This window comes from Bidens hawaiensis, unplaced genomic scaffold (genome assembly GCF_021521415.1).
Source record: "Bidens hawaiensis isolate Kalapana, Puna unplaced genomic scaffold, B.hawaiensis_p1.1 tig00032033_1, whole genome shotgun sequence".
In the NCBI taxonomy this organism is placed as follows: Eukaryota; Viridiplantae; Streptophyta; class Magnoliopsida; order Asterales; family Asteraceae; genus Bidens; species Bidens hawaiensis.
This window is the reverse complement of record NW_027495418.1, coordinates 89,314-103,871: the sequence shown is the minus strand read 5'-3', so window position 1 is coordinate 103,871 and position 14,558 is coordinate 89,314. Positions and strand designations below refer to the sequence as shown.

Below are 14,558 nucleotides of genomic sequence, written 5' to 3'. Positions count from 1 at the left end.
TAAATGTTTTGGCATACACTAGAAGAGTTGGCAGATATCCCTACTAAAGCTTCGCTACAAGAGCAGTTTTGTTTTGTCGAGTCGATCAAGACTTAAGTTATGACAACTTATTAAGGGGGATGGATGACCTTTGGAAGTAGCCATTGGAGAGATAGAATGGGTCAAGGAAGGTGTTTTCAGTAGTATTAGTGGCAGTAGGTTCCTTTAGTTAAATCATTGTAATAACCTTTCTTAGTTAAGACGCATTAGTTCGTCGAATAAAGTGACGAAAATTTTCAGCATAATTGCAATTACAGCTATTCTCTATACTCAACAATTAGACTCCTAGCTAGTAGTCTCTTATATGCATTTTAGTTTATGGGTTATGTCTGTAAACAATTATTGTTATGTATGTTTAATTCATAGGCCAATAAGCATGTGCCTCGAACTAAGTTAAGTCATTCTAGGTTTAATGTGGATCATTGATACGGTGCCACGGTCATTTGAAACGTCGCAATGATCAATGAGGCACCGGTTAGATGTCGTTATACAGGGCAGAACAATTATCAGTTTGTAATGCAACATAACAGTTAGTTCATGTTTCCTTGTTTGTGTTTTTATCAAGTGTTTACATTCAACTATTTTGATAACTCATTAATATTTCCTTTAATCAATTAATATGAACTGAATGTAAAACGGTACAAATGCAGTTAGAAACTTAGAACTGCATAAATATATATATGCCATTACAAGTTAAGTCAAGTATCTCTAACCTTGCATCAAGTCCATCTATATATAATAACAAGCAGTTCTTTTTCTATTTAATTTCTTTATGGTAATTATTGGACACATGATCAAATAGAACTCAAGTCTAGATGATTAATGAGATATTCTCATCCTTAAGGCTACATAAGCCAGAATTCTGTACCCAACCAACATGACACCCAAAGCCGTCACATCCCACCACAAGTGACCGACACCGAGATACTTAATCCCTGGAAAATCTAGAACTCTACAGTGAATACCCATAGAACAGTCATAAACCTGATTTTCACTGTATTGTACTTCTACTAAAAGCTTATAACAATAATGGCTGAAAGAAATGTACTTCAACCAACCGATGAATGACGGAATTTGTTGAATATAGTAACCGCTCGCAAGTAAAAATACAAGCATGATCACCGATGAAAAGGTGGATGCTTGTTTAAGGTCCATGATTATGGCTCCCAGTGCTAGTCCAAGTCCTTGTGACACGAGCACGTTAAAAAGAATGATTAAAACTGTTAGCACGAATGCGATGAGTGAAGGATTGAGTCCACCCATCCAGTATGTAATGGTTACAAAGACGGTTGGGAGAACTAGTTCCATTGGCAAGTCCCCTGCCATTCTAGCAAAGTAGTAAGAGGAGAGACAGTACATTGCTGATGAGCGTTCTCTTATTAGCATTGGGCGGTCCTGAGGGAATGTGAATATGGCATTGGATAGAGGGTAAAAGCCCCAAAATATTGAGAAGAAGAAGAGAAGTCCCACCTGCATATAGTAGGCATATTTAAACTAGTGTTAAGATATAATTTCTTATAGAAGTATAAAATATTATCTACAACCATACTTATAATTAAAATACCATAATAACTATGGTAAAAGTGATATGTATTAAGTGATAGAAGTCATAGCTTAAGTAAATTGTTAACAACTTTTGAATCTGTACTAATTTTGGGAGACCTTGAAAGGTAAACATTATTTATAAAAAGTGTTCTTGGCAAAGGGTCTAATCGCCGTTCTAAGCGATACTCTGAAGAAACTAAATTCCCTTCAACTTTCGCTTAGTCGATCACTAGGTGAGTGGGTGCCCACTAGTGGCAGCGGTCATAGAGTAGTCACCCTTGCACGCTTTGCGGTGTTAGTCCTCCAGAAGGAAAAATTATAATCCATAAATATAAACTCAAATAATTGTAAACCACACAAGGAAACCAATAACAAAACCACACTAGTGCGTCTGTCGACAGTCGACTAGATTGATTGCGATGATCGATTAGCTTGTTTGGGACTTTACTTTTCTGCATCTTTTACTTTTGTCTTGTCAATGCTAGATATTATGTCTTTGGGATATTATGTACTGTATGCCATTTCATAACAATTAACAATGAAGGACAATAATGGTACCTGATCTTGCAAGTGTGATGTATCAGATTGCCACCATAAAAGACCTGATAAGATTGCAACAGACATCACTTGGAAAATTCGTAAACCCGAGTACGATTCGTGCTTCCTTTCTCTAAGACCTCTTTTGAACAACACTTTAAATTGTGTCCACCAACTTGTGGTCCATCTACTATCGCTACCTGCGGATTGTACACCACATATGCATTAGAAATTTGTTCTAAAACCTATCTGATCACAACCACAAATTGTCTTTTATGCACTTTTCAATGCTTATCTACCTATAGGACCTAAGTCATGAGAGAAATGTGATGATGTTAAAGTAAATGACTATTTCAAATATGATAAGTTGAGCTTACATCTAGAAGATTGTGGTCCTCGAATAGCACGAGTTTCATCACCAGTATTTCGATGGATATCGTCTTCAATGAGAGGGAAGAGGGTTTTCTTGTAGGATGATATCAGAAACTGTATAACCGAGTTGCCATCTTCGTGGCTGTCTTGTCTTCCTTGATTATATTGTTGATGATCATCTGGATTTGTACAAGTAACCACCCCTGTCATTGACATAAACAACAAGATATCTATCACAAAGTCTTCTTTTATCATTTTTCAACTAGAAAGTGTTAATTCAGAAGAAAATAAAAAAGTTTCACCATCACCAAGGGGTATGCATTTAATGCATCTAATAAACTTCCAAAAATAGTAATACTTACTTTATTAAAAAAGGAACCATATTTGAAATAATTTAGCAATGTATTTCAACTTTTATGCATGATTTATTTACTTACCATTGGCAAGATCAAGCAGAAAATCAGCAGGGTTCATCAAATTAAACCCTGGCTCATAACCGATGGAAGCGAGATACTCCATAACCTGACTAGCATAACCACAATAAATTGGGCAGCCTTCAGACAACACCACAACCTTATCAAACATCCAATACAACCTACTTGACGGTTGATGGATCGTGGTGACGACACTCCTCCCTCCTCGAGCCAACCCTTTCAACGTGGCCATTAGTCGTAGAGCCGTAGTAGAGTCCAGCCCAGAAGTCGGCTCATCCAAAAGCAACAGACTCGGGTTCACCAACATTTCCTGTCCAATACTTACCCTTTTTCTCTCCCCACCCGAAACACCACGAATAAGTGGCCCTCCCACGATGCTGTAACGGCATCTAGTTAACCCGAGTTCAGTTATAATGAGCTCAGCTTGCTCTACTTTCTCTTCATGGGACAAGTTCTTGGGCAACCTTAACATTGCAGCATATGTTAGAGTTTCTAAAACTGTTAGGTGTTGGTATAACACATCATCTTGTGTCACAAAACCGATTTTTCGTTTCACGGAGCTTGAAAACGTCTGGCCATTGTATGTTATGCTGCCTGAAATCTTTCCAGGTAGTCTACCACCAAGGGCAGTTAATAAGGTGGTTTTTCCACTGCCTGATGGACCAAGCATGGCTAGTAACTCTCCTGGTCGGACTACACCGCTGACTCCGTTTAGAACCGGCCTAGTTCGATTTGATTCATGTGAGGTAAAACAATGTTCTTCTCCAGATTGCAAGGTTATAGTGTAAGCCACATCTTGAAACTACAAATTAACAAAGAAGACTATAAAAATGGTAATATATATATATAAATATACGTAAAGGTAGTGATTACAATTACATTGAAACAAAAGGCATGCGAGCAACAAACTGCGTCACTACCCTCAATACCCCATTTTGAATTGCAAAACCCGAAAAGGCTGTGTTTTTTTGTTTTTGGTTTCTTTTTCTAATCTTTAAACACAAACTACTCAACTTTTTTATATTTGTTACATCAAAATAAAACTAGATATCTGTGACCGAAATTTACGACAGTAAATATGATCGTAAATTAGCAAGCGCTTATTTTCGATTTGTAATTCGATTTCAAAATTTTCGAGCTTCTTTTCTAGTAGAATATATATTAGTTAAGCTTAAAAATAACTGAAAACCATGACTTCTTGTCAAGCATATAGCTCATACTTGTTTATACTTTGATATTATATGAAAAGTGTTGTACCTTGAGTGTAATAGGACGTAAAGATTTGCGTAAAAATGGCAACTGTGACGGTATCAACTGATTTGAATTTGAAACTATGGAATCCAAGTTAGAATTCGTGTTATCTGCCAACCCGGGTGGCCCGGCATGAACTGTGGACTTATCCATTCTTATGTTAACATGAGGTCTAGTAGAAGCTGTGCTTGTGACACTAGAAACATTTGGCTCAAACTCAATAATTGGCATGTTTACAAAATAAGACGAATTTTAGTGGAAATGTGTACAATTGAGATTAAAGCATGGGTATGAAAAAAATGATAAATAGGTTCACATGCAGAAAAAGAAGAAAAGAGAGAGCATTTATATTTTATAGGAAAAGAAGAATAGGGACATATGTGGAAAAGTAATGTGGTGACTCATCATATAGCTAAAGGGCTTGCAATATTGTCTAGGGGTGATGTATTAAAATTGTTACTTGTACTAGATTGATATAATCATAAAATTAAATTTAATGTTAAGTACTCATTCCGCCTTTACTAAAAATGATTAGCATTGTTTTGGTTAATATAGAGATGTTAATTTTGATTTGAATAATTGCATAGTATATAATGTATATTATAATGACTTGTTTAGTTGTTTTGGTGTTAGTAAGTGGTTAGAATTTCTACCAGTAACCTAAACAGTTTGACTTTGATTTTTTAATTTCTTCAAAAAATAAAAATAAAAGTAAAGTCAATATTAGATACCAAAAATCAGAACTTTTTCTTCTAGGAAAATTAAGAAATAACAAAGAATGTTTTGTAACCCAAAGTTATCGGATGTTTTTCCTGCTATGGACATGAATGTTGGAATAATTATGATTACAAACTCATCGATGGACTTAACTACTTATACTAGTTATTGCCGGTTTTTTCTAAGGAGTTCAATCAAAACTTAGTCGATTGCTACTTTTAGTTTTCTACCACGTATAAATTCGTTAGTTGAAAACAATGAAAGCAAGAATCCAACCTGAGACATCCATTCAAAAAGAATTACTTCTTCTGTCCCATTGAAAGTGTCATGGTTTAAAAAATACAAAGTTCAAAGTAGATTTAATAATTACTTTTTTTGTTTAACAAATGGTGATAATGCCCTTAGAAATTGAGTCCATCAACATTGTTTATTAATGTTTGTTGTGTGTGTTTAAGGGTAACCTTAAAAATTGGCTAATTAATTTTAGAAATGGGCATTTATAATAGACTCCAAACATCAAATTTCTCTAAGTTTAACTTAAACTATCAAATCATATTCTCTCTCTCTCTCAATTTTTATCTCACTCACAAACATTTAATTTATTTATTTTTTCTTACACACTCACATATACTTTTATATGTATGAATAGTGCATCTCTATAGTTAGAGATGGAGATAGAAAACATGATGGAGATACAAAATGTAAAAATTAATATATTTTAGAGATAAAGATGGATATAGAGTAGCTTATGTGAATGTTCTTTATTCCTACTTAAACAAACTAGACACAATAAGGATATAAAAAGGGGGCAGGACTTGATTAGATTACGAGTAGAGTTATGAGGCCCATAAGTAGCAAACGCAATGGTCTCAACTAACAGAATATTTATGTGGCAAACAACTATAGATGGAAAGGCTCATTTGTCGGACCCCTATTTCATAAATTAACTGAAAATAAAAAAATTCAACCGTCTAGGCAACTATGAAGGCGAAAAAAATAGAGAGAAAGTCTATTAGCATTAGGGATGGCAATGGGTCAGGTTTGAGTCGGGTTTAGGTATTCCCAAACCCATACCTGATTATTAAAGTTCATCCCAAACTCATCCCAAACCCATCGGGTTTTAATCGGGTAATTACCCGTCGGGTTTCGGGTTTTCCCATCGGGTTTCGAGTTTTCTATCGGGTTTTGATAAAATTCGCATCGGGTATACCCGGCTCAAAACCCGCCGGGTTTTGACAAAATATAACTAATCAATTACAAAGATGGTAACCATTAAGATAAAATATTTTAAATAATTAACATAAACAAGTTTCGACAAATAATATATTTTGAATATAGTGTATATATAATATAATAAGCTATATCGGGTACATCGGGTATAATCGGGTAAATGGGTTTATGTTATCGGGTAATCGGGTCGGGTAATCGGGTATACTAGAATTCCCAAACCCATCCCAAACCCGCGAAACATTTAAAAAACTAATCCCAAACCCGTCCCAAACCCTAATGGGTCGGGTATTACCCGTCCCATTTATGTCGGGTTTCAGGTTTTTCCATCGGATTCGGATTTCATTGCCATCCCTAATTAGCATCTAGTCCATAGAGTGGGAGGACGGGATAGGAGAGGAAAGGGTTTTAAATTAAAATACTCCGTAATACATCTTTTAAATATCTTTTTCTTAACATCTCCTCTAAATAAGTCACATTAAAGGCTTTTAGATTTTGTTTTTAACTGTTTGTTGTCAATTATTATTGTTGTAAAAAAGTGAATATAACGATGTCACACGTTAACTTCAAGCTTAAATTTGAAACCAATAATAAATTAAAAGTATGTCATTTTGATGAAAACCAACTAAAATTAACTACAATCGTGTTATTTTACAAAATAGATCAATCCAACTTGCATCTTCATTTCTTCATGCATCCCAACTGTTATCCAATATTTCTATCCCTCATGAGTTCATGCGGAGTTCACTCTTCAGAACTACTCCACTTAAAAGGTTCACATTTTGTCTCTCTATGATTCTAGCAAACTCAACACCCACTTGGACATCATCACCAGAGCACCAATATCCCAGCCACTCGTTCCGTATCTAACCCCACATGTCTAAGCAATAAAACTACGCAGTTAGCCTTCTAGTCTAATGACATGAAGATGATGGTTGAGGCTTAGGATTTAAGGTCTTGAATTCAAAACCGGACTCAGCTTCTCAAGGGGTATTCCCACAGTTGTGAGTTTACTACTTGATGGTGTTCCTTGATGAGTCACTGAGTCATGCCTAGAACGACAAAATCAATATCAATAGCTAACATGTCATTTCTGGAAAGTTCAATCATAGGGAGTAGTTCCAGAGTCTGTTAAAAATAATAAAACTATAAAAATTAATAAAAGTATCTTAAAAATAATAAAACAATAGTGAATAAAAAATAAAAATGACTAAAAAGAAATAAAACAATAACAAATAAAATTTAATGAAACTTTTATCTTTAGGTCCTTGGACATGTCGACCCAAACCCATGCCAATACAACTTCTTCCTCCGTTTTCCACTCCTCACGTTTGTGTACGGTTACATTAGGACCTAATTTTGTTGCTTGTTTCATTTTTTGTTTTCTTTTTGTGATAATCAATTGTGTTTGGAAATAGTAACATGTATGGACAATGTTTGGGGGACTATATCGGGTGTGGGTGGAATTTGGTTGAGTAGGGGCAATTCAATTGCCCAAAGTGTTGAATTCATCATTTGGGGCAATTTTTATTTGGGGGCGATAATAAAGGTAGGGTCGTTGGGTTAGTTAAATTCATCGTTTTGTAAAAATGATTTGTTTTGACTCGGTGATTTCATGTTTATTGAAGAATAATGGCTTTGAAAATACGCAGAAATTGTATAGAGATGTTGAAGATTGATGAATGTTAGATAAAAGAAAATAGGTAAAAAAATCACTCCCCATCAGGGGGTTTTTAATTTTAAAAAACCAAAAACCCTATTTTTTATTTTTTTTTTAATTTTAAAAAACCAACAACCTCTGCCCACGACCATCATCTCAACTGCGACTCTATCACCCACACCCCCTTCAAGGTGAAGGAGGTGGTGCTCCACGCCGCAGATGCCTACGTAGCACGGCCAACCACACCAACCCACTCTATAAGGTTGTGTTACTAATTCACGTTTAGTGGCATATGGTTGATTCGAGTCAACACGTCACGACACAACATTTGTATGATATGGGGCCTTAAGGTGGCATGAAGGTCAGGCGTTAACCTGCTAACGCTTAAAGGGGCGGAGGGGGAGGATGTGGCTCTGACGTACATGGTGGCGATCACGCCGTAGGTGTACTTCTACCACACATAGTCTAACACATCGCCTTAATTAGTAGATGTTGGTGCTAGCTATGACTCAAACTTATTACAAGATAAAAACTACATAACATAAAAGCAGTCCTTTAAACTTATATCATAAAGAAATAATTAAAAAAAAAACTCAATGACTATTTGTATATAATTGATTATTAGCACAAGACCATTCGCACATTGAAGAGGTAGGTCCCAGCAGAGCCCAGTTGGACCCGCAAGACTCACCTTGAAGAGGGACGTCTGCGAAAAGACCAACTGGTTCCGCAGGACCCACCATGCTCAGAGAGATGAAGACCTTACGCGCAGTACGCCAGCTGTTCCCGCAGGAAAAGCCTCCCAATGGTGAAGTACCCCGCCTGTTCCCGCAGCTGCGGATACAAGCCATCAGGGAAGGCTACCCGCACCAATAGCAAGGCTACACGCACAAGGCACTAACTCTCAATAATTCAGTAATGTCACCTGAAGAAGGAATGAGCAAGCCGGGAATACTCCCGCCCAAATGAGCCAGTCCGTACGCTTCTGGAGGATCTTTTGTACTATACCTGCCAAGGTATGGACAAAATAGACAAGATCTGACCAAAGCAGCGACAGCTCACTGACAACAGTACGACGAGCAGCACGCTCTAGTACTTAAAGTCACTATCAGCCGCTGCCTACTCACCAACCCTCATCGTGGCACGTGCGTAGCCTGCAGTTGGTGGAAAAGGAATAGTGCACAGCCGGCCATGTCACTATCAGCCGCTGCCTACCCACCAACCACCAGCATGGCACGTGCGTAGCCCACAGTTGGTAGAACAGGAATATTATACAGCAGGCTGTACCTGCTTGGAAACCTACCTTCGGCTATAAATACTCCAACACCTTGGAACGGTATTAACATCTTATATCTTCATATATTATCTGATATCTGCTCTAGCTATTTCTCTTAATATACATTTATATTCAAGAGCAATCTAGTATGATTCTCACGCCGGAGGGTGGTCACAAGGAGGTACCCCCATTCTCAGTGACGAGCTCACGGTGTCTGTTTTGCAGGTCATTAGAAGAATAACCATCTTTGCCGGACCTAACCCTCGTGGGAAACATCTACTTAACCCCCAGATTATCCGTAATCTGCCCGGGGTCACTTAGTGTTTCTTCATTGGCGCCATCCGTGGGACATACCTGCTGAACCGGCCGGGGACGAGGTAGTCACCGGTGCCGGAGGCACGGTTGAAGCCGCCGCGGTAGAGACCATCGGAGGTGAACTCACTGGAGGTGAACTCACAACCGTGGCCGCCGCTGCGGAGGAGCCCGCAGAAACAATCACCGCCGGCTCAGTGAAGGATGCAGTGAATATGGCACTGACAGCCGGCGGATAGGACGTTACAGTTGGAACAGTTGCCTCAACGGGATGAGCAACTGAACCAATGCTGCAAACAGGCGCAGCCGCCTGGGTCATCGCCTCGGGTAGATTGACCAAACCTACCGTCATGGGTCCAGAAACGCTCCTCCCCTCTCCACTCTGGAATGCGGTAGCATCCACGCCTGCATGAAGACAAGATATTAAAAACAATGTCGGAAAGAATTACGGGTAAGATTAATTTACACTTACGAGTTTTCTTGAGCTTGAAGGTTCTGACAGGCGGGGACGAACCCGATGGAGCCGGCCTCTTAACGCCGGTCACCGTCGTCGTTCTGGGCGGATTGGAGGTGACAGCTGTCTCAACCTCCGGGACAGTTGTCTCACCACCACCAGGGTTCCCAGCCGCCTCCTCACTTTCGGTCTCCGAATCAGACCGGTTCCCCTGATCGGCAGTGGAGGCAACCTTCGCCTTGCCCTTCATGCCGGCAGCTTTCTTCTTCCTCACGAAGAAAAGACCGTCTGCGGATTCCTCATCAGAAGATGACAAAATTAGAGAAACTCCAGCAGAGGTTTGAGCATGAAGAGGGCGAGGGTTAATGAAACCCTTACCTGGCCGCGTGGCGCTCAGAATTTCGTGGCCTGGCAGGTAGACCTCCACAAACCGATCCACCGTTTGCTCCAAGATGGGCAACTCGTTCTCGTCGAGAGCATGAGTACCCAGCCGAGCGGGACCACCGCTCTCCCGCGGCTGCAGAAGAGACTGCAAGTTGTTTCCCTCTGAAAATAAAAAGAAAGAAATGGTTAGAGCAAAAACCCTAAATTAGCAAATAATATGAAGCATACCGTAAGGGATAGAGTTCAAACCGTATTCGAGGACGATGGGAATCTGTGGCGCCTCTGCCCCAGCATCCTTCCATACCCGGCTCATCCCAAGCATCACCATCCCAGACTCCGCAAAGCGGTAAACCGGAATTTGGATCTGGGAGATCTTGGCGAACCATTCCGCCTCTTGGTAATTGGAGGCGTGAAGGCTAGGGAGCGCCCTCCCGTTCTTAAACGTCATCGCAATGGGGACGACGCGAGCGGAGATATAGAAAAACTCCCGCTTCCAAGACCGAAGACTGCGCTCGGTAGCGCAGATCTTCAAACCCTTTATCCGAGTGACCAAGGTATACCAGCCCTGGATGCACCTCCAGGAGTAGAAGGTCATCAGGCGGTCGACGCGGGGCTCAACGCCCAGAATATGGCACACCCATTCAAAATGGCGAACCTTTGCGATCGCCATCGGGTGCACCTCCGTTAGGTGTACACCGTGTCTCTCCAAAACACGGTACACAAACTTCGTCAATGGGAACCTGAGATTCCCATAGATGAAGAATGCAGCATACACCCCTATCTTGCCCTTGGGGGCATCGTACACCGTCTAGTGAGGCTCAAGAAACTCAGGCTCGAAAGGCTCGAGCATGAATTTCTTGACGATGTACTGATAAACATCGACGGGAAGAGCAGACTGGCACTCGCCAGCAGTACTCTTATCGTCCTTGTCAGACGCGGACATCGGGTTCTCGGTGTACACGTCAGACTCCTCGGCAGTAGCCTCAGGATCACGAATGGAAGACATGTTTTGGAAGATGGAAAGAACGATTTCAGGAGAATGCTCGACAAAAGGAGTATTCGCCGGAAATCGCTTAGAAGAAGAAGTGAAACCGTGAGTTGAAACGCATCCTCTCCTCCCTTTATATACTCATCGCAATAAATGCGATGAATTTAATGCGGGAGAGAGGGAAAAGCGCAGGTGCAATGAAACTATGACACGTGGAAAAAGCAAGCTGGCAACAGCTGTTGACAGGACGCGCGCCGTAAACTTCGCGCTCACGCGCCCGAAAACTCGCGCCCACGCGCCTGAAAAAGCGTCTGGAATGACCATATACTGTCACGTCGCCATAACTTCATGCACGTCCTGAAACTGTCAGAAGAAACCGTCAGACCACGCTGGCGTCCCTTCAACGGTTAGACTGTTCTTATCCTTTCACCAACTCTTCGAATTTCAAAAAAAAATTCAAAAAGATTCAAAAAGATTCAAAAGTAAGAGGGACTACACCCCCTTACCTTGGCAACCAAGTAACTATAAGACAGGTGCGGGTACAGTGTCAAGGCAAAACCCTTCACATACTTAGCACCTGCAGGGAATTGAAGCCAAGAATACCTCGGAAGTAAAGTAACTATAAGACGAGTGCGGGTACAGTGTCAAGGCAAAACCCTTCACATACTTAGCACTCGCAGGGAATTGAAACCAAGAAGGATCTTCTGGGCCATGCTTGCGGAAAGGGAAATAACATCCCCGCATAGCGGGAACGCTGAGAACTAGATTGTTGGAAGCTCCAAGATGGAATTGGTGTTTAACATAATTGATCACTATGTTTAAAACTACCAAAACCCCGTGGAGAATCTACACAAGTGAAACTCAACGCTCCCGACTTGCGAGGAGGTTACACACCTACCCGCATCATACCCAAAGATCAAGCAGAACAGTGGGAAATTCTGCACGTGACATTAGGAAACCCGCGGGAAGAATCCCCGCGGAGAACCTTAAAACTAAACCCTTTTCAAAACCCTTGCTTAAGTCCAAAAGTTCACCTCACTTATTAACAATTCATAAGAAGAACATTGGACTGGGGGGACTTGAAGAGGTAGGTCCCAGCAGAGCCCAGTTGGACCCGCAAGACTCACCTTGAAGAGGGACGTTTGTGCAAAGACCAACTGGTTCCGCAGGACCCACCATGCTCAGAGAGATGAAGACCTTACGCGCAGTACGCCAGCTGTTCCCGCAGGAAAAGCCTCCCAATGGTGAAGTACCCCGCCTGTTCCCGCAGCTGCGGATACAAGCCATCAGGGAAGGCTACCCGCACCAATAGCAAGGCTACACGCACAAGGCACTAACTCTCAATAATTCAGTAATGTCACCTGAAGAAGGAATGAGCAAGCCGGGAATACTCCCGCCCAAATGAGCCAGTCCGTACGCTTCTGGAGGATCTTTTGTACTATACCTGCCAAGGTATGGACAAAATAGACAAGATCTGACCAAAGCAGCGACAGCTCACTGACAACAGTACGACGAGCAGCACGCTCTAGTACTTAAAGTCACTATCAGCCGCTGCCTACTCACCAACCCTCATCGTGGCACGTGCGTAGCCTGCAGTTGGTGGAAAAGGAATAGTGCACAGCCGGCCATGTCACTATCAGCCGCTGCCTACCCACCAACCACCAGCATGGCACGTGCGTAGCCCACAGTTGGTAGAACAGGAATATTATACAGCCGGCTGTACCTGCTTGGAAACCTACCTTCGGCTATAAATACTCCAACACCTTGGAACGGTATTATCATCTTATATCTTCATATATTATCTGATATCTGCTCTAGCTATTTCTCTTAATATACACTTATATTCAAGAGCAATCTAGTCTGATTCTCACGCCGGAAGGTGGTCACAAGGAGGTACCCCCTCCTTCTCAGTGACGAGCTCACGGTGTCTGTTTTGCAGGTCATTAGAAGAATAACCATCTTTGCCGGACCTAACCCTCGTGGGAAACATCTACTTAACCCCCAGATTATCCGTAATCTGCCCGGGGTCACTTAGTGTTTCTTCAAACATGTTTCCCGCTTTTCCATCAATTTACATACGAGTTGGCCACTACAAATAATAATATTATGGTCCCTCCATCGTATATTTCAATTCCTTTTTATTAGTTTCATATGTTTATTTATAATGTATTGTTCTGAACAACAATGGAATCAAGTTAGATATTAAATATTCTTCCATTCTTATTGGTTAACCTTAAGACACGCGTGTGGCGTATGCTTAAGTAAACAGTCTTGTTTAGTTCTGTGGGTCTTCGAATCTCTTCCTTTGTCAACTTCATCGAATATCTTATAAAATGTTACATCTTTACACACTGTGAGATTATTTATTTGATTATTCAAAAGAGCAAATATATGCTAAGATAAATAATATATTACAATGATAGCTTTTGAGTTGTTGGATTGATACACTGTTGAATTATTGGTTGTTTGATCTATCCTTAAAGTGCATATATTAAGTGAATGAATGAATGAATGGCTCAATATGCTTCTAATCCTTATTCCTTCTAAAAGAAAAAGAATCGGAAAGGGAGATATGCAATGGTTCTTTTTTCTTGATATAAATATTGATATTGTTAAAAAATCAAAATGAGAAGTCTATATTTGAAATTGTGAACAGGTAGAACGATAGAAAAAAAACTCAGAATATACACTTTAAAGTTAAATCCACAAATATTACTATAATTACAAATAATATAACCAAAACATATCTTTTACTTATAATATATAGTATTATGTTTCTATATGATAAAGTCTTAACTAATACGTTATTTCTAATACATACCAGTAGAATGTGCCGCCTCTCAGGCTTGACTTTGATTTCGATAAGATAATTAACTAGTTTCAAACAAACATGTAACATTTTTGACAAATGAATTGGATATTTGTTAGGAACATTTCTTTTAAAATAAATACAAGATATATATGGAAGTGTAGGGAGGGGGGGGGGGGGGGGTTATATACCAAAGCATAATGTTTAACCTAATAAGGAAATAGTAGACTCCATCACCCTCATCTGTAACTTCTTTACTAAGCTAGGTTCGGTTTAAGGTAAGTTTTCAAGCTAAAACTCTGGTTCGATTTAAGGTATATTTAAAAGGCAATTTAATAAGTTTAGTTTACTACAGTTTTGTCACAAGCTTTGATTCATTATACTTTTGTTACAAATATTTCACATATATATCTCTCAACTTTAATTTTACATATTTTTCTCCGGGTCTTTCAATTTTGACAATAAAACTTTTGTTCCTTTCGGTATATATCTTTACTTTTTGGCCCTCAACTTCAGTAATGAAACTTTCGCACAAAACTACTATCATAACGAA

General features: G+C 40.0%; 1 protein-coding gene across 1 annotated transcript; it reads right to left on the bottom strand.

Annotated features, from left to right (window-relative positions):
* Positions 1–448: 448 nt before the first annotated feature.
* Positions 449–4,669, bottom strand: LOC143582855 (ABC transporter G family member 21-like). Its single transcript, XM_077065334.1, has 5 exons — positions 4,185–4,669; positions 2,931–3,729; positions 2,499–2,696; positions 2,143–2,321; positions 449–1,509 (listed from the first exon to the last, which is right to left on the bottom strand). Exons 1-5 carry the CDS (start codon positions 4,407–4,409, stop codon positions 859–861), a joined length of 2,052 nt encoding a protein of 683 aa, XP_076921449.1. The 5' UTR covers positions 4,410–4,669; the 3' UTR covers positions 449–858.
* Between the last annotated feature and the right edge of the window lie 9,889 nt (positions 4,670–14,558).